The sequence below is a fragment of the Syngnathoides biaculeatus genome, chromosome 22 (assembly GCF_019802595.1).
Source record: "Syngnathoides biaculeatus isolate LvHL_M chromosome 22, ASM1980259v1, whole genome shotgun sequence".
NCBI lineage: Eukaryota > Metazoa > Chordata > Actinopteri > Syngnathiformes > Syngnathidae > Syngnathoides > Syngnathoides biaculeatus.
This window is the reverse complement of record NC_084661.1, coordinates 11,118,441-11,137,619: the sequence shown is the minus strand read 5'-3', so window position 1 is coordinate 11,137,619 and position 19,179 is coordinate 11,118,441. Positions and strand designations below refer to the sequence as shown.

Sequence of the window (19,179 nt, the reverse complement as noted above, 5' to 3'; positions counted from 1 at the left end):
TATGAGATGTTACATCCATCCATCCATCCATTTTCTTAGCCGCTTATCCTCACGAAGGTCGTGGGAGTGCTGGAGCCTATCCCAGCTGGCATCATGTCATATACGTAAAAATACTGTAATGTAGCATATGTATATAAAATACTGAAGCATAAAATATATGTACGTCTCGGTGGGGATACTAATAAATTTAAAGAATTATTGTTACATCTTGGCCGGCACGGTGGCTCAGCTGGAAAGCGTTGGCCTCACAGTTCTGAGGTCCCGGGTTTGATCCCGCACCCGCCTGTGTGGAGTTTGTACACGTGCATGCGTGGGTTTTCGCCGAGCACTCCGGTTACCTCCCACATCCCAAAAACATGCAACATTAATTGGACACTCTAAATTGCCCCAAGGTGTAATTGTGAGTGCAGTTGTTTGTGTCTATGTGCCCTGCGATTGGCTGGCAACCAGTTCAGGGTGTTCCCCGCCTCCTGTCCATTGACGGCTTGGCCTCCAGCACTCCCCCGGACCCTTGTGAGAATAAGCGGCTAAGAAGATGGATGGATGGACATTGTACCAACATGTATACCAGTATTTATTTCTTTAAAGAAGTTCATCTTTGAATCGCGAATCGAATTGCATCTCGCATTTTGTACACTTCCATCCTTGACGTTGTTTTCGCTCTGAAGAAAAAGTGAAGAAAACGCTCACTTAGTGGGCACTTTCATCCCTTTACTGTACTTTCCCCCGATGAGTCACGTTGTTGGTTTGTTGTCTTTAGTTGCATGCAAACGACATGGCCGAGGCTGCTCGCGTTTCACCGCCTACGCTCGTTCCCGCTATTTCCATACAGCAGAAGGAAGAGACAACGTGCAAACTGCAAATAAACAGATGCACAAAAAACTTTTTTTTTTTTTTTAAACAAAAGAAAAGGCTGTGTGGAGAAAAGGTGCAACGCCTGGTGGAAGAAAAGTTCAAGAGTGGGCAAAAGAGAGAGGTCAGCAGAACGAGCTCAACACGGCAGGGAGGAGGAAAGTTGTTACTGGACCAAAATGGAGTCCGAGTGAAAGTGAACGTCAGGATGATTCAGAAACAAATGTGTGTTCTATTTCATATCTTTTTAATTGGGGGGGGGGTGCATTACAGTGGTCTCTTGAGATAATATCACTTTATAATCATTTACCTTATGAAATATGGTGATGATTCTGTAGACCACAGGTGTCAAACTCAAGGCCCGGGGGCCAGATCCGACCTGCCACATGATTTTATGTGGCCCGCAAAGCCAAATCTAGAGTGTCAATTTCCATGATTCTTGTAAAAATCTGTACCAAAATTTCAAATTGTCATATGGCATAAATGATAAAGTTGAGACATTACAAGCATTTTTGTGTTACCAAATGTGAGTAGTTAAAAAACATCCTTACCCTTGATTTCTGATTCCAAAACTTCATAAATTGATGATGTGATGATTAGATAATTAAATATTTTTGTTCCACAGTCAATATTGGCCCCCTGAGGGAAACCGGAACGACAATGTGGCCCAGGAGAAAAATGAGATTGATACCCCTGCTGTAGACCGTATAGAACTTAACAGTTTGTGCATCACAGTTAATTAATTACAGATCCTTCCGGTGTGTGCAACTTGGCCACCGGGTAGCTGTGTAACACGGACAGACATGGAAACAGCAACAACTAAACTCAGTAAACTTCTGTAATATTCATCCTTCTACACCCACTGTGTATTGTTGGATTGTCTGTCTATATGTGTTGCTCTGCCATTTGTTTTCAAAATCATATCCTTTAGCGTGCAATAACACAACCATATAAATGTCATTTCTTAGCCTGTCCACGGCAATCTCAATTATGTATTTGTATTAAGCAAACAGACTTTAAAGATAATTTAAATCTATCTATCTATCTATCTATCTATCTATCTATCTATCTATCTATCTATCTATCTATCTATCTATCGATCTATCTATCTATTATCTATCTATCTATTATCTATCTATCTATCTATCATCTATCTATCTATCTATCATCTATCTATCTATCTATCTATTATCTATCTATCTATCTATCTATCTATTATCTATCTATCTATCTATCTATCTATCTATCTATCTATCTATCTATCTATCTATCTATCTATCTATCTATCTATCTATCTATCTATCTATCTATGTAAGAATCGGTCAATAGCTTCCAAACTGCTGCTTGAAGTGAGTTGAGTTCGAATATGTTGTGATTTCGTCGGCACGACGACCGACTAGTTATAGCATCTGCCTCACAGCTCTGAGGACGGGGGTTCAAATCCCGGCCCCGCCCGTCTGGAGTTTTCATGTTCTCCCCGTGCCTGCGTGGGTTTTCTCCGGGCACTCCGGTTCCCTCCCACATCCCAAAAACATGCAACATTATTTGGACACTCAAAATTGCCCCTAGGTGTGATTGTGAGTTTGTGTGCACTGTGATTGGCTGGCAACCAGTTCAGGGTGTACCCCGCCTCCTGCTCGATGACAGCTGGGATTGGCTCCAGCACTCCCCGTGACCCTCATGAGGATAAGATGCTCAGAAGATGGATGAGTGGATACCTTTACAGTTATCAGTTATTTTATACAGCACTCCTGGATGCTGGGGTCTAAACTGCCGTATTTTATTTTCAAAGTATAGCAAATACACTGGAATTGATTATTTACATAGTGTAAATGTATTTTTACATTAAAAAAGTCATCATCTTTAATCCGGTCGAAGTCTTAGTTTCCCCAGGATAAGAAGTGTCTGAGATGTAATTGAGTTATATTTAGACTTTGACGACCGAAAAAATACTTCAAACTTTTTAATTTTTAATTTAAATTTGAACAAAATTGTATTTTATTAGGTTTATTACGACTTTTTGTTTATTTTATTTTATTTTTAATCTACCTATTTACAGTTATTGATTTTATTAACCTAAAGTCAAAATAAATCCGTACTTTGACCCAGACGCACCGCGCAAATTATTGCGAGTACATTCCTCTGCGTCTGAAGACAAAAATAACCGCGTGTGCATTTGTGCTTAAATTTGTGTTTATGCGTGTATATATTCATGCGTGTGTGCGCGCGCGTGGGCGCAACAGTTTACGTGCACGTGTGCACACCCATTTGTCACCGTCACTTCCAATAACACTTGAGCAACTGTTCCAAGTGTCGTATCGGGTGTCTCCTCGATAGTTTGCGTGCGTGTGCGCACACGCGCGGATGGCGAGGGTCGGATCAAGTGTGTGAGCGGCGGCGAGGGAGGAGAGAGAGCGAGATGAAGAAGAAGAAGAAGATGCTCCTTTTGTAAGAGTCCAACGCAAAGTGTTGATGTCAGTGGATGGAGACAAAACCTGATGGTGCTGCCAGTCCAAAACACTTTGGAGTCATCAACCAAAGACTGACTGCGTCATGGGGAGCGTCAGCGAGTTGTGCGCTTCCAGTTTTCAGGCGTTTTTGTGTCCGACAGTGCGAGCTCTGGAATCTGCTGCTCCTCCTGCTGCTGCTACAGGTCAGTAATATTGTAGATCCACTAACTAGATTGTTAATTAATAATTCATTGCAAATCTAACGATCACATTCTGTTGTGGTCAAAAATGTTCTCAAAATCTATGCGGGATAACAATCACACACTTAAATTAAAATGCGCATAGTCATAGTATAGTATAGCATAGTAACAATCACGCAAGTCCAAAAAAATCATTTTCAAATCTCCATGGTTTAACAATCACATGCCAGTAATGTAAAAATGATCATAATCTAGCTTGGTATGACGATTCAATGCTGGTTGTAGTCAAAACAATCTTTCCCAAACATATTTATGTCATGTGTAGTCAAAACAAACATTCTCAAACCCAAGGCAGGCATAACGATCATACGCTGGCGTAATCAAAACATCCATCCATCAATTTTCTTTGCCGCTTATCCTCATGAGGGTCACAGTGAGTGCTGGAGCCGATCCCAGCTGTCAAGGAGCAGGAGGCGGGGCACTAAACTGGTCGCCAGCCAATCGCAGGGCACATCAAGACAAGCAGCCGCACTCACAATGACACCGAGGGGCAATTTAGAGTGTCCAATTAATGTTGCACGTTTGGGGGATATGGGAGGAAACCGGAATGGCCGTAGAAAACCCACACAGGGACGTGGAGAACATGCAAACTCCACACGGGCGGGTCCGGGATTGAACCCGGAACCTCAGAACTGTAAGGCCAACGCTTTCCAGCCGCCCTCATTCTCAAACGAAAAAAAAAATAAATCTTTTGTTAAAGCTCCATGCAGCATAACAATCACACTCTGGCGTCATCAAAAGAATCAATCTCAAATCTACGTTGCATAACAATCACACACCGGTGAATCAAAACAATCATAAATCTGCCAAAGCAATCATACACTGGAGAAACAAAATATTTTTTCATATTCAAACCACTGCGTGGCATAACAATCACGCAGTGGTGTTGACAAAACAGTCTCTCAAATCCATAAAATATTGAGCCCTTGGATGTGGCGTTGGGAGTTTCTGGGTTGGACCGTCACTAATGTCAAAACATAATTGAGGGAAATCAAAAAATGAAAATACATTCATGAAGCAGATGGCAGCAGGTGCATAATTAGAAATCCCTTATGAAACACTTAACAATGTCGTCAGTATGACTTTATCTCCATTCCTCGTGTAAATATCAGGGCACCATGTTGAGGCTGTTGCCGTGGTGATTTTTGACGAAGCGTGCGCACGCGCGGGCGTGTCACGCCGCGTTTTATTTCATTTATTTATCTGGCATTTCGCGGCGTACGCGCGCGCGTGACTCAGGCAACAACCTGGTGGGCTCGATCGGAGAGCGTGACGCACAACACGTCGCCCTCTCGGGCCCAGAATGGATCCTCCTCTCAAGTGGGCACCGGAGTGATATCATCCGCAAGGCGGCCCACCGCTCTCGCCCCGTGTGTCATTCCACCTCATTCAAAGTCCATTTGGGCCGCGCAATCACAAGGAGAGTTCGAGTGGATCTGGATTGCGTGCAAATAGTTTTTTTTGTTGTTGTTTTCCTTTGCAGGGTAAAATCAAGGAAAGCTTGGTTCGATTTTTTCATTATTTTTTTATTGTGGTAGGTCGCCATGTCGCTTATCTGATTCAGGAAAAAGGCCATTAGGGAGTTCCTGAGCTCTTCCTTTTACCCATCCTCAGCATATCCTGTTGTTGGCGTGTCCAAAATATCTGATTAAAGTGCACAGCTGCAATGCTCTTTGGCTTCTTTGCTTTCCGCCATCATCCGACCAGATCCAACACAGCAGCTGCATCCCTCCAGAAAATGTATATATATATATATTTTAATAAGTATGAATTGTAACTCTAAGCAGTTTCTCATATTTAATGGCTTTTTTTTTCAACTACGTGAGAAATGGAAAGAAAGAAAGAAGCTCATTCAAATGTGATTGATATTGTGTTTGTATCGAATCTGCCTAATGATTTATTTGTATAAATATTTGCAAAAACAACAACGGCCTCACAGTTTTGAGGTCCCGGGTTCGATCCCGGACCCGCCTGTGTGGAGTTTGCATGTTCTCCCAGTGCCTGCGTGCGTTTCCTCTGGGCACTCTGGACCCCCCCAACCCCCCCCCCAAAAAAAAACATGCAACATTCATTGGACACTCTAAATTGCCCCTAAGTGCGATTGTGAGTGCAGGTGTTTGTCTCTGTGTACCCTGCTATTGGCTGGCGACCAATTCAGGGTGTACCCTGCCTCCTGCTTCTTGGCAGCTGGGATAGGCTCCAACATTCCCCGCGACCCTCGTGAGGATAAGCAGGAAAGAAACTGGCTGGATGGGTTTAGCTTGGTTTCATTTTTTTTATACCACACAAACATGGCATTTGAACAGGGGTGTGTAGACTTTATGGATCGTGTTTCCTCCCACATCCCAAAAACACGCAACATTAATTGGACACTCTAAATTGCCCCTAGGTGCGATTGTGAGTGCGGCTGTTTGTCTCCATGTGCTCTGCGATTGGCTGGCAACCAGTTCAGGGTGTACTCCGCCTCCTGCCCGTTGACAGCTGGGATAGGCTCCAGCATGACTCCGTCCTCTATTTTTTTTCATTCATAGTTAATGATTGCAAGTTTGTGTAAAACCTGGGGTCATTTATTTAAATATTGGCATTTGTATTGAATACTAGCTGAAAAGATCGATGGATTCCGGCAAAGGTTAACGTGTCACCGAACACACTTCCGCGATCAAAAGCCGTCAAAACCGTCCCTGTGTGGGATTTATTCTTGATGAGAACGGATCCAGCAACAAAGTATTCGTATGCGTCCAGACTTTTATACGCTTTCAAACTTTTCCTTGTAAATCTCGACAACTTACTCACCACACCCATTTGTATATCCAGTTGTCCAAGACAAGCGGAAGCGAATTAACCCCAATTTCTTATCGGCGAAAAAATCGATTTCGGCATTATATATACTGAGTTCATCAAATTTTTCCACGTACCGTTGTTTATTTTCACCTTCTAAATGTCTGACGGTATCGGACAAGACTCTGGGCGTCGTGCTACGAGGCATATTTCCGTGTCGTCTCCGACCGACTTAGCATTGAGCAATGCTTAGCTTGACCGGCAATATGGCAGGTAAACACAAGTCGCGTGATTTTATGACGTAGGTGCACGAGCGCTATATAAATTTTAAATTAAGCAAAAATAAAAAATTGTAATAATAATAATAATAATAATAATCACCCATGTCCAGTTGCTAATTTTTGTCATGATTTCCAAAGATGTGGCAACGCATTTGCTTTTTTAACAAATTTGTTGAATTACAAAGGACAATCTGCCCATTGGGACCCAAAATGACGTGAAACTGTTGTTTTGTTTTGTTTTTTTAAATGTAAAAAAATCCATCCTGTCGGCGTTGCCATTTGATGGAATCCGCCTTCTGATTGGCTGGCTCTGCTGAAGCCACGCCCAGTCCCCCAGTCGAGCCCCAACACCGGCTGCCCTCCCCGGTGGATACAGTTGTCATTTTTTTTTTTCATCCCATTCGTGTGCCGCTATAAATCCCTCTTTTGACTTTTAAAGAAAGCCAAAGTTGTATATTATCGCTTCATTTTGGGTTTCGCCTCAGCAGCGTGCGGTTGAAGAGGGACGCCAGCATGGTTTTAAAGTCGGAAGACGGCGTCGGTAAGTTCCTCTGGGGGTCTTTTAATTTAAGCGAGGCTAACTAAGTTAGCTCGGCGAGTTTGGCTAATGAGCTGCTAACTCGCCGTTGTTCAAAATACAGAACACCAGTGAGGACATTTGCGTTTTATTTAAGTTAGTCAGTCAGTAACTCGACTCCGACAGTGTCAATAAAGCATTTCTGTGGGCACACAAGCGAGCCATTATTAGTCAAGTTGGACCGAGGCCACACTTGATGAGCTTCTATGCTCATTTATTAGCCCTTCACACCACAACATCGATTTTTAGACTTTATTTTGGACACCGTTACAGATTACTGTAGAAATCAAGAGTGCGTGTGATGTTTTTTGAATGTTGATATTATATTGAACAAGTTCTATCGGTGTTGGTACAGCTATTTACTTGAGGAAGTAAGTAATATTAATAATTTTTACTGCATGTGTTGCATTCATGTTGTCCAGGTTGTGTTAAATCGTGTTCGTTTCATATTTATGCTGCAAAATAGAAATAAGCCTAGAATCAACAATAGAGGTACGCCAGTCAGAATAATAAACATAATGTTCAGCAAAAGAGAATAATATTTTTATGAAATGTCTCTGATGATATGTATTCCTTGAATCTATATTATTTGTATTTGTCAGACCACACCCAAAATTTCCCGTGTTAGTACAGACAAGTGTGATGTGTTAAATTATGAATATTCCTTTGTTTATGTGGTCCAACATAGAAATAACGCTCATGGAAAAAAAGAACACACACAGGGTTGACAGAATTGGTGCATCTTTGTTGGTTTCAAACAGGAAATGAATGTACTCTGGTTGCGATAATAACCCAATTGTTCAATGCATAGCAACTCGCAGTATTAATTTTGTTGCAGTGTCACTGATGTTGTCTTCTTGTAGTTTATGTCGTCTGTGGAGATCATGTGTCCCAAAACAGCTTCAACTCATTCTTTCATTCCGGCCACATGTCTGCTGCTGTGCTTGAGTTGAATACACGTTGGACTTTCTGGTGATGAATGCCTTCCAGTCTCTAGGGGGAGTTCACCGTAACCGCTGGATTATATCATGCCGCACCGAGTCGGTTAACCTCCGGGCCAGCTGTCATGCCGAGGGACAATTCTCGCTTTATGAGTGGAGCCAGATGACCAAACGCATCATTTTCTTTTCTTCTCAAACAAACTGTCTTGGCCTGAGGTCCCGGGTCAGCTGCCCATGAGGGCCCCGTGTGGGGTGAGACCGGACCAGACTGAGAGGGCGGTGCAAGTTCATTTTGCGGTTTTTAGTGTGTGATGACCAAACAATATTTTGTCTGTCCAGACTCCACATTCTACTCAGACATTTTCTGTTTGGGGGGGGGGGGGGGGCAGCAATGGGACCCTAAATCTCAACACATTTAACTGTAAGGGAAAATATAGCCCACCACCAGCAAGAAAAAAAAAAAATGACCCCTGCTACTGGAAGTATTACTGTTGCCAGAATATGGATCCATTCAATTGCTAACTCTGCTAGCCTGGAGAACTGCACTCCATTCAGTTTTCACCAATTTTTGCCAAAAATATATCGCTAATTTTATATTTTTCATGGTAAAAAAAAAGCCCATCCTAGCTGTGTTGTATTTCAACAATGAATTGTTAACTGGTTTTAAACAGTCAGGAAAAAATAAAGGCTCCTGGGACTCAGAGCTAAATTGTCTAATGTTCAGATGTCCGTTGTAAAATTTTTTTAAAAAAGTCTTCTTCTTCTTTTCCTTTCAGCTTGTCCCGATTAGGGGTCGCCACGGCGTGTCATCTTTATCCATCCAAGCCTATCTCGTGCATCTTCCTCACTAACACCCACACTCTTCATGTCCTCCCTCACCACATCCATCAACCTTTTCTTTGGTCTTCCTCTCACTCTTTTGCCTGGCAGCTCCATCCTCAGCACCCTTCTACCAATATACTCACTCTCTCGCCTCTGGACATGTCCAAACTATCGAAGTCTGCTCTCTCTAACCTTGTCTCCAAAACATCCAACTTTGGCTGTCTCTCTAATGAGCTCATTTCTAATACTATCTAACCTGCTCACTCCGAGCGAGAACCTCAACATCTTCATTTCTGCTACCTCCAGTTCCGCTTCCTGTTGTTACTTCAGAGCCACCGTCTGTAATCCGTACATCGTGGCCGGCCTCACCACTGTTTATAAAGTTTTGCCCTTTTTCCTAGCGGAGACTCTTCTGTCACATAGAACACCAGACACCTTCCCCAACATTTCCACCCCACTTGTACCCGGTTCTTCACTTCCTTACCACACTCACCGTTGCTCTGTATTGTTGACCCCAAGTATTTGAAGTTGTCCACCCTCGCTATCGCTTCTCTACGGTACATCTCACCGCTGTTCTGCTATCCTCATGCATGTCCTGTACTATTGTCCTATTACTATTACCGTTGTAAAAAGTAAGGTCAGTAAAAATCAAAACAAAACTGCTGCTGGAAGTATAAAGTTCCCAAAGCCAAGATTGGTTGATTGGCTTGGGGAACCTCACTGTTCATTTTCCAGGAGTATCTCAGCTCGAGTTATATTTACTTCTTTTACTTTCAGTACTTCAAACCTCAGTCTTCATTAGCACAACTTTATCAAAACAACAAAGACTACTTTCTGTTTTGCAGCTGCTTTAGGTGGTAAAACTATTTTCGAGTAGGGACATTTGTGATGACTCCAGGACGGGAGCGATTATTATAAGCGTTTAATGCAATTCAGCTTTTAGCACATGATGCCCAACTCTAAGGTCATAAAGGGAGGAGATTGACGAAAGGGAGGGGAAGTACCGGGGGCGGGTGATGTGAAAAGGGTCTTGCCCCTCTCTGGCATTCACACATCGGTCCGTTTTCCTGTTCTGGAATGCGCGCCTTGATGATGAGGCTGAACCGGCGTTCCTAACTTGAGGCCACGGATGTAACTAAAAAAGGACAGAAGGCCTTAAAATGGACTGATCAGCTCTATTAAGACAATTCAAACCGATTTTATTGGAGTTACTTTTTTTAATCGATATCCTCTTTGTCTGGTAAGAAACAGTGTGACACACGTGACTGGTAGCGTGTTGTAACTTTTCCTAGCAACTCCAGTGCTCACATCTTCAAATTCATTTTGAGCATTTTACAAACTATGCGGCGTGTGAAGCGTGCATATGTGGCACATTCTGAGCAGCCGGCTGTCATGACGAGGTGTCCCGTTACTCGCAAAAACCGCGTCGTCCGCTGTGAGACACTTGTTGTTGCTTCAGCTTGTGGTAAAAGATAATATTTTAAATGCACTCCGAAATGATGTCAGTCAAACGTTGGCACTGTTCTTTGCCCACAATGGCACATTGTTATTTTTGTCCCGAGTTATAATAAGAGCAACTGCAGCCTTGTTAAGTACGTCTGTCTGGGAGCTCTGCGCACGTGTTTTGTCCTTTTTTTAGAAGGGATGCAATGTTGCATTCATTTAGCTAGTCGGGGAAATAGTTTTGCCTCTGGATCACGAGGCAAAACTATTATCAGACTTCTAGTTCTAGTGATTAAATTCAATGGCAACATGGGATCAAAGTGACACTTGCATAATCGAGATGGAGCTGATTTGAGCGTCTACATGGTCTGCGTTTAGACATTCTTGGATAGCGACTACGGTGTTTTATTTTCCTCTCTGAATTTGAATTATGTGGGAAATGTGAAACTTCAGGCACTGCGCGCGTGTGTCCGCCTAGGCTGGGTGTGGGCGGTGGGGTCATTTAATGGATACAAAAATGTTGTTGCTATAGCGACCAAGACCGATTTTTCTTCTGTTTATCGTATTTACACATTCTTGTTGGCCCTCAGTGCCTGATGACCTTAGTCCAGAGGAGAGGCAGGAGCTGGAGAGCATCCGCCGCAGAAAACAAGAGCTGCTGCAGGACATACAGGTAAAACGTGCGCACACAACCGTGCGGTGAAGCTGTACAGTTGAGCGTCACATTTATGGTAAATGTGATGTTACACATCACTCCAGGCCAAATAATAAATGAATGAACGCAATTTATCTCCGTATACTAGAGGGTAATGCTTTGAGAAGAGTTTATTTTGTGCCCTGACCTGACATCAGCATCACAAAGCACCATAACAAAAGCCAGAGAACAAACAAAATGCAGCGAAAAAGTCAAAATAAAAATTGAGAATCTCAATTTTCATGCTTGGTGGCAACTTTTGAACCTCGCTTGTCTGCATGAAGTGTCGCTTCGATGTGCCCACGGGGCTAACGGGCAATGGGCCGGCAAATATTCCAATAATGGAGACGTGGGACGCCAATGCCTTGAAGAGAGGAGGGGCGTGGGTGGTGGTTGTAACCATGGTGATGCATGTCTAGGAGTTCAGTCTGGACTTATTTGAGATGAGGATTGTGTTAGGGCAGTTTCTAAAGCAAAGCAAATTTATTTGCATAGCGCATTTCATCCACGAGGTGACTCAGTGTGCTTTACATGATTAAAGGCATTTGAAAACAAAGCGATAAAACATTTTAAAATGGGATAAAAACAATAAAAATGACAAAATATATTTAAAAAAAAAGGCAGTTAGAACCTCATACAGTGCAAGTAATATGATCAAAAAGTGGATATATTCAGAAAAAGCACGAGGAAAACCTGGATTTAAAAACATTCACACTTGGGGCTGACCTCACCTCTGTTGGCAACTTTATTACATTTGTGTGCAGCATAATATCTAAGTGCTGCTTCACCATGTTTGCTTTGGACTCTGCGCTCCACTATTTGACCCGAGTCAGTCGATCTCAGAGCTCTACTGGCTTTGTATTCCGTAAGCATTTCTTTCATGTATTCAGGACCTAAAATCATTTCGTGATTTATAGACCAGTAGCAGAACTTTTAAAAATATATTCTAAAGCTGTCTGGAAGCCAGTTAAGGACTTTAGGATTGGAGTTATATGACCTGATCGCTGTGTTTTGGTCAGAACGTGAGCTGCAGCATTCTGAATGAGCTGCAGCTGTTTAATACTCAGTCAGAAGACCCTGACAGTAGTCAAGTCTACTTGAGATAAAAGCATGGATGAGCTTTTCCCGGTCTTCTTGACACATGCACTCACTCTCGATATGTTTTTCAGATGGTACAAGGCAGTTTTTGTGATTGATTTGATGTGATTGTTGAAAGTCAGGTTGAAATCAAACAGAACTCCAAGGTTTCGGACTTGGTCTTGGGTTTTTAAAGATAGAGAGTCCAGGTGTTTACGGACACCAATTCTCTTTTCTTTATTGCCAAAAACAATTGTCTCAGTTTTGTTGTGATTTTAGTTGAAGAAAATTTTGGCTCATCCAATTATTCATCTGATTTTTCTAATCAGAGAGACCTTCCTCAACCATTTAGAGTGTATATATATACACATTTTTTTTTTTTTTGCTCTCTCGCTGTCCCATCTTTATTGTCCTGTCATTTTATTAATCCCTACTTTCCCCAGTCTGAGCCAAATGTTAAGGGGTGGGGTGGCATATATTAGGCAAGTGAATTTGGGTCAGAGAGTGAAGACAGAGGAGAGGGGGAGCGAGGGTGCCAGGGCTGACCAGAAAACAGGTGCTCCGGCTCCCACAGAGGAGTTGGAGACGGAGAAAGAGAGCGAGACAGAGAGACTTTTGGATTGTTACAGCGGTACATGCCGTGATTTTTTTTTTCCCCACTATATCTTTTGCTCTCAGAGGCTGAAAAATGAGATAGCAGAGGTGACCAGCGAGATTGACAACCTGGGCCTGACTGAAGAAAGGTAAGAAGTTTTTTTTTTTTTTTTTTTTTTTTAAAGCCTCCACCAAGGCTTAGAATGGTCACCATAAAAAGTTCAGGGTAGCACTTTATATGCGTTTTTGTCAGCTACTTCCTGGTTCATGGAGGAGGCCATTTTGAATTTGGTGTAGACTTTACCTCACTGGCTTATTCTCTTTTCCAGGGGTCCTCGGTTTATAATACAAAGCTCCGAATGGCACCTGATAAATTATTTTGCCCCCCATAAGAAGGCATCCACTGTTACTATAGTACAAACATTGTTTTGTTTTATATATTTTTTACCATAACACACTGGGGTCAAAGTCAAGGGTCTGCCACGTTATTTTATGTAAGGAAATTGTCAACTTTCATAGTTTTAGCTAAAATCTGTACCAACATTTTAAATCGTCATCTAATATCCTTGACTAATAATTTCAGAACTACTTATCAATTTGTTGTGTGTATATATGATGAGGTGATTAAATATTCATATGGTTTTACAGACATAAAGGCCCTCTGAGGGCATCCATAACTACAATGTGGCCCATGACAAATATAAATTTGAAACCCCTGCCCTAACAGCATAATTGCTCAAGTCACATTTAACGTACTGTCATTAATTTTAAAAAATGCCAGTGTGCTTGCTAAAGTTTTTTTTTTTTTCCTTATGCCGATGAAGACTGTAATCCACAAGGGGTGAATCCAGACTGGATGCTTCCTATTTATAGAAATTATTTTAAAAAAACATTCAAAAATAATCGACAGTCTGAATCACCTAGAAGTATGTTGAACCCTGCCTATTCGCAGTTCCATATTCAAATTCACCTATTTGCTTTTTTTGCTGTGGAAACATCCATGTATTTGTGCACATTTGAATTCTTTCTGTAATGCTCGAAGATACCACAAGATGGCGACAAAGGCTTGGCTGCATATTTGGAGAGTAGAGACTCACAATTGTTGACGAGCAATTTACCAGTTTAGCCTGGGTTGTTTGTGGACGTTGCAGAGGGTCACTTGCGGTGCTTTTTTTGGTTTTGTTTTTTGTTTTAATTAAGTAATCTATAAGCCTTTTATTTTTTCTGGGTAATGCTGTAAAATAACTTATAAATAATGCAGTGCCTCGGGATCATTGTTTGTGGTAAATGTATGGTTTGAACTAATGATACAAAAGAATCTGTCAATTATGCATGTTTTTTTATATTCATATTTAAATAGCAACAGTTTACTGTACAACTCTAAAATTACTTTACTACTATGTTAGTGGAGATGACTGATGGACTTTGCTATGTTTACTAACTAAAGAGGGAACCTTCTGTGAAACCTTTTTAATATGAGTTCTTTCTTGGCTTGTATTATTTTCTCTTTGGTTAGGAAAAGCATGCAGAGGAACAAACAGATGGGCATGGGCCGGAAGAAGTTCAACATGGATCCCAAGAAGGTGAGAGAGATACACTCAAAAAAGAATTCACGAAATAGTCTCCCTTTATTTGTTCAATACCACAAAAGTGTCATCCATATAAAACCCGAGGCCCGCACTAACATTAAACATCAAAGTGGGGGCCACAAAAACATCATCTGGCCTGGGGGCCGCCAGTTTGATGCCCCTGCTGCACTGCGTAATACCGAGAGCTTATGAGAGAACATTTGGAAGGTACCCAAATTAGTAGAAGTAGCTGTGAGCGTAATCATAAATGTACAGTGAAGAAAACAAGTATTTGAACACCCTGCTATATTGCAAGTTCTCCCGCTTAGAAATCATGGAGGGGTCTGAAATTTTCAGCGTAGGTGCATGTCCACTGTGAGAGAGATAATCTAAAAAGAAAAATCCAGAAATCACAATGTATATTTTTTTAACGATTTATTTGTGTGATACAACTGCAAATAAGTATTACAAAACCACTGTTAATATTTGGTACAGTAGCCTTTGTTTACAATTAAAGAGGTCAAACGTTTCCTGTAGTTGTTCACCAGGTTTGCACACACTGCAGGAGGGATTTTGGCCCACTCCACCACACAGATCTTCTCAAGATCAGACAGGTTTCTGGGCTGTCACTGAAAAACATGGAGTTTCAGCTCCCTCCAAAGATTTTCTTTGGGGTTTTGGTCTGGAGACTGGCTAGGCCATGCCAGAACCTTGATATGCTTCTTACGGAGCCACTCCTTTCTTTCCTTTTGTTTCAGGTTGTTCAAATACTCATTTTGTTCACTGTACATATTTGTGACATCTCTCCAGGGGATCCAATTCCTGATTGACTGCTCCTTGCTGAAAAACACCAGTGACGACATCGCACGCTTCCTCTACAAGGGCGAAGGCCTGAACAAGACGGCTATCGGCGACTACCTGGGAGAGAGGTCTGTTATTCCACACAGAAAAAAAATATGTATTATCGTATTTAATATAAATCAACAGGCATGCCTCGCCCTGATCTACAGTACATTGTTTGATCTGTGTGTGTGTGTGTGTGTGTGTGTCGCAGAGACGACTTCAACATCGAGGTGCTGCACGCCTTCCTGCAGCTGCACGAGTTCTCGGACCTGAACCTGGTCCAGGCGCTGCGGCAGTTCCTGTGGAGCTTCCGGCTGCCAGGTGAGGCCCAGAAGATCGACCGCATGATGGAGGCCTTCGCCCAGAGATACTGCCGCTGCAACCCTGGCGTGTTTCAGAGCACAGGTACGCAGGCGACGTTCGTGTGGAGAATTTCCGAGGGGTCCGCTGCCGTAATAAGAAGTAACTTTTATTTGCGCAGACACGTGTTACGTGCTGTCCTTTGCCGTCATCATGCTGAACACCAGTTTGCACAACCCTAATGTGAAGGACAAGCCCTCCGTGCAGAGATTCACAGCGATGAATCGAGGCATCAACGACGGTGGAGACCTGCCGGATGAGCTTCTTCGGGTGAGAGTTTATTCTGTTTATTTGTATTGTGCAAAGTAGCTGTTCTCTGGACAATTACGCTAATTACAATGTAATTAATTGAATGTGCCCATGCATTCAACGCAAGAAAATACTTTTGAGACAAAGTTCAGGTATCTTAACATGATTGGATGAGCCGCTGTTGGACGAATGAGTCTGGGGTGGTGCTAATGCAACCGAGGACTTGGGAGAAAGTGAGTCCAAGAGCTAGTTTCGAGGTTAAAGCGCACTCATTGATTAATCTAAGGCAGCACAGTGGCTCAGCTGGTAAAGCTTTGGCCTCACCCCTGGAGAGATATCACAGATATGTACAGTGAACAAAATGAGTATATTATATTGTATTTTTCACGCCTTACTACAGAGAACAAAGATTTCCACTAGTTTATTTCTATTGTGCAAGATATGTTATCATGCATAACGGCAATGAAGATGCGTAAACTCAATCGGACTCCTTTGTGCGTAGAACCTGTTCGAAAGCATCAAGAACGAGCCGTTTAAAATTCCGGAGGACGACGGCAACGACCTGACGCACACCTTCTTCAATCCCGACAGAGAGGGCTGGCTGCTCAAACTTGGTACGTGTTCGGCAAGCGCCTCCTCCTCGTGGCGGTCTCTATCGGGAGACCTGTCATTCATCGACGATATGATACCGCGCGATGTCAGTCGTGCTGATTTGTCACCGAGTTGACTGGTGTTCTCTTTGTCTTCTGTTTCTCGTTTTATGAAACCAGGAGGTAAGCCCCGTCTGACTCTTGCTTTCTCGCACCGCTTTGCCTCCTTTCACCGCAGTGTGCGCATTTAGCTTCAAGCTCATTTTCTACACGCAGACCATGTCACGCCTCATCTTCCCATGCTGTGCTTTTGATGTGACCACAAAAAAAAAAAATGTTGGCTTCCGATCTCCTGACCCTGTATTTTACCGTGCAATTCTTAAACGTTTTAAAGCATTTTTTCAAAGCTCAAGTTGCCTTCAAGGATCGTTACGACTGACCTGGCATTTTTGTCAACAGGTGGACGGGTAAAAACCTGGAAGAGACGCTGGTTCATCCTTACAGATAACTGTCTTTATTATTTTGAGTTCACAACCGTAAGTGGACATTAACGTCCCCAAAGGGGCATTTCGTGCCACGAAGTATTTTTATTTTTAAATGTACGTTCTTTTTCTGCAAAAAGGACAAAGAACCCAGAGGGATCATTCCCCTGGAAAATCTGAGCATCCGTGAAGTGGATGACTCAAAGAAGCCGGTAAACTCTTTTAACTTTTCACACGGATGTGGTTTTGAAACGGCTCACCAGCGCTCTCGTCTCATGTCGTTCCAAAGAACTGCTTCGAGCTCTTCATCCCGGACCACAGGGATCAGGTGATCAAAGCCTGCAAGACCGAGGCGGACGGCCGCGTTGTCGAGGGCAATCACACTTTTTACAGAATCTCTGCTCCCACTGCCGAGGAGAAGGACGAGTGGATCAACAGCATTAAGTGAGTCCGGTCATGAAACTGGGCCGTAATACAGTTATAAAGGAGTCCTTCATAGGGCAGGGGACCATATGTAGACCCGTGTGACTTTGGGAAATCCCCATATTAACAATATTTGAAAACTGGAGCCAAAATGTGATCTGTGCGGATTGGAGCCTTTTGAAAGACCGCGTTAAAATTTGATAGCCCATAAAATAGGGCCAGAGAACCATATTTGCGATTTAGAGCCAAAATATACTCCGCTTGCCTCACTATATGGCAGTCGAACTATATGAGAAAGTCAGCCAGTTCAACTTGGTGCCTTTTTTAGTAACTGGAGCCAGAATTTACAAACCTTGCTCCACGATAAGGCAGTAGAAGGATGTGATTTATATGTTCTGCAGGGCTTGGAACCTAATAAAATCCCATATTAAATTCTGACAGCCATTTATAACAAACAGGGGAACCATATTTGGTCACTGAAGCCAAAGTGGAAGCCACACAACAAAACAACCCAACAAAACCCTGATAGTGCCGGGCAAACAATGTAATTCAGGGGTGGGGGGGGGGGGGGAATGTCTTTTTTTTTTTTTTTTTTAAAGAATGACCAATGATTAAATAAAATGACCAAGTCACAAAGATCTACCCACTCCAAAAATGCAAAACATATTGAGGATTGTGCGCCTTGCATAACTGCATGAGCTAATATTGTGCAACATGATTAACTTTAAACAATTTTTGTAACTATCAGAGTTCACGTTGATGATGACTAAACGCCACACGAATGAAAATGCACACCTGGGCCGTGTCACGTGAGTGGATTTGTCCAACTCCAGTGAGAAATACAATCTCCGATGTGCTGTAACTGTACTCCTTTACAACTGCAAAGATTTTATTGAAGATATTTCTGCCTTATCTTTAAAAGATCGGAATGATTAAACCCGGAAACGAAGGTGGCGGCTTTTGCTGTTGAACTACATTGTGTGAAAAGTGACGGGTGTGCGGCCAGTTGCGATTTTAGTTCGTTCACCTTTCTCATTCTCAGCATGTCGGCGGCACAAGTTCCATAAACAGTGGGAAAAATTTCACTACACTGGCAGATGAGGCAAACGTGCTTCAAAAATGACATCGTGAAAAAAAAGTCCGCCTCCCATTCTGTATGAAAGTGATACGTTTTTGTCTTCTTCACTGCAGCATCTATACTTGAAATGGGGGAGGGGGCTCACTGACAGCGTGTTTTCCTATACTGTCGTCGTTAGCACATGGGTTAATAGCCAAGAAATGTTTCGTTCAACATGTTGTCCTATGATGTAATGACGTATCCTCTGTGTGTCTGCCGCAGAGCTGCCATTAGCAAGGACCCCTTCTACGAAATGTTGGCCGCCCGCAAAAAGAAGGTTTCCTCCGCAAAGGGCGTGTAGTGCGCACAGACAGACAGGTTTGACTGATAAGTGCTGCTGGAAAAACAATGGAACTCAACACGACATCAATGAACCACTGTTGCACCTTTTTGTTTTTTTATTTTTTTAAATACATATACAGTATTTAACATGTCTGAGAACCACACACGCTGGTGAAGTTTGTTGCTTCTCCAGCAGGAAGCGGACTGAACAATGTACATCTCATGAAAGACTGCAGATATTTGAGTCAGGCATGGAAAAAAAAAAAAAAGAAAAACTGGATCTCTTTTTACATTTTGTTTCCACACATCCCCCCCCCATGCTTTCAAAGCACAGTTTGTAGAAATGAAGGTGATAGAAGGCGATGCTCTGTATTTATTTGTCCTTATTTATTCTTTTATCGCAATAAAAGTTTACAACCAATCAAGGTTCTTCCTCAATCTGCAGTCTGTGGTGTGGCTTTTCAGGTGGGAACCCTCACACTTTCATTTTTTATAA

General features: G+C 42.5%; 1 protein-coding gene across 1 annotated transcript; it reads left to right on the top strand.

Annotated features, from left to right (window-relative positions):
* Positions 1 to 6,946: 6,946 nt before the first annotated feature.
* LOC133495248 (cytohesin-1-like) lies at positions 6,947 to 19,104 on the top strand. The gene is made up of 12 exons (XM_061809660.1): positions 6,947 to 7,162; positions 10,995 to 11,077; positions 12,854 to 12,918; positions 14,286 to 14,352; positions 15,148 to 15,266; positions 15,392 to 15,585; positions 15,662 to 15,810; positions 16,292 to 16,403; positions 16,839 to 16,915; positions 17,002 to 17,073; positions 17,151 to 17,305; positions 18,624 to 19,104. Exons 1-12 carry the CDS (start codon positions 7,135 to 7,137, stop codon positions 18,700 to 18,702), a joined length of 1,200 nt encoding a protein of 399 aa, XP_061665644.1. The 5' UTR covers positions 6,947 to 7,134; the 3' UTR covers positions 18,703 to 19,104.
* The last annotated feature ends 75 nt before the right edge of the window (positions 19,105 to 19,179 follow it).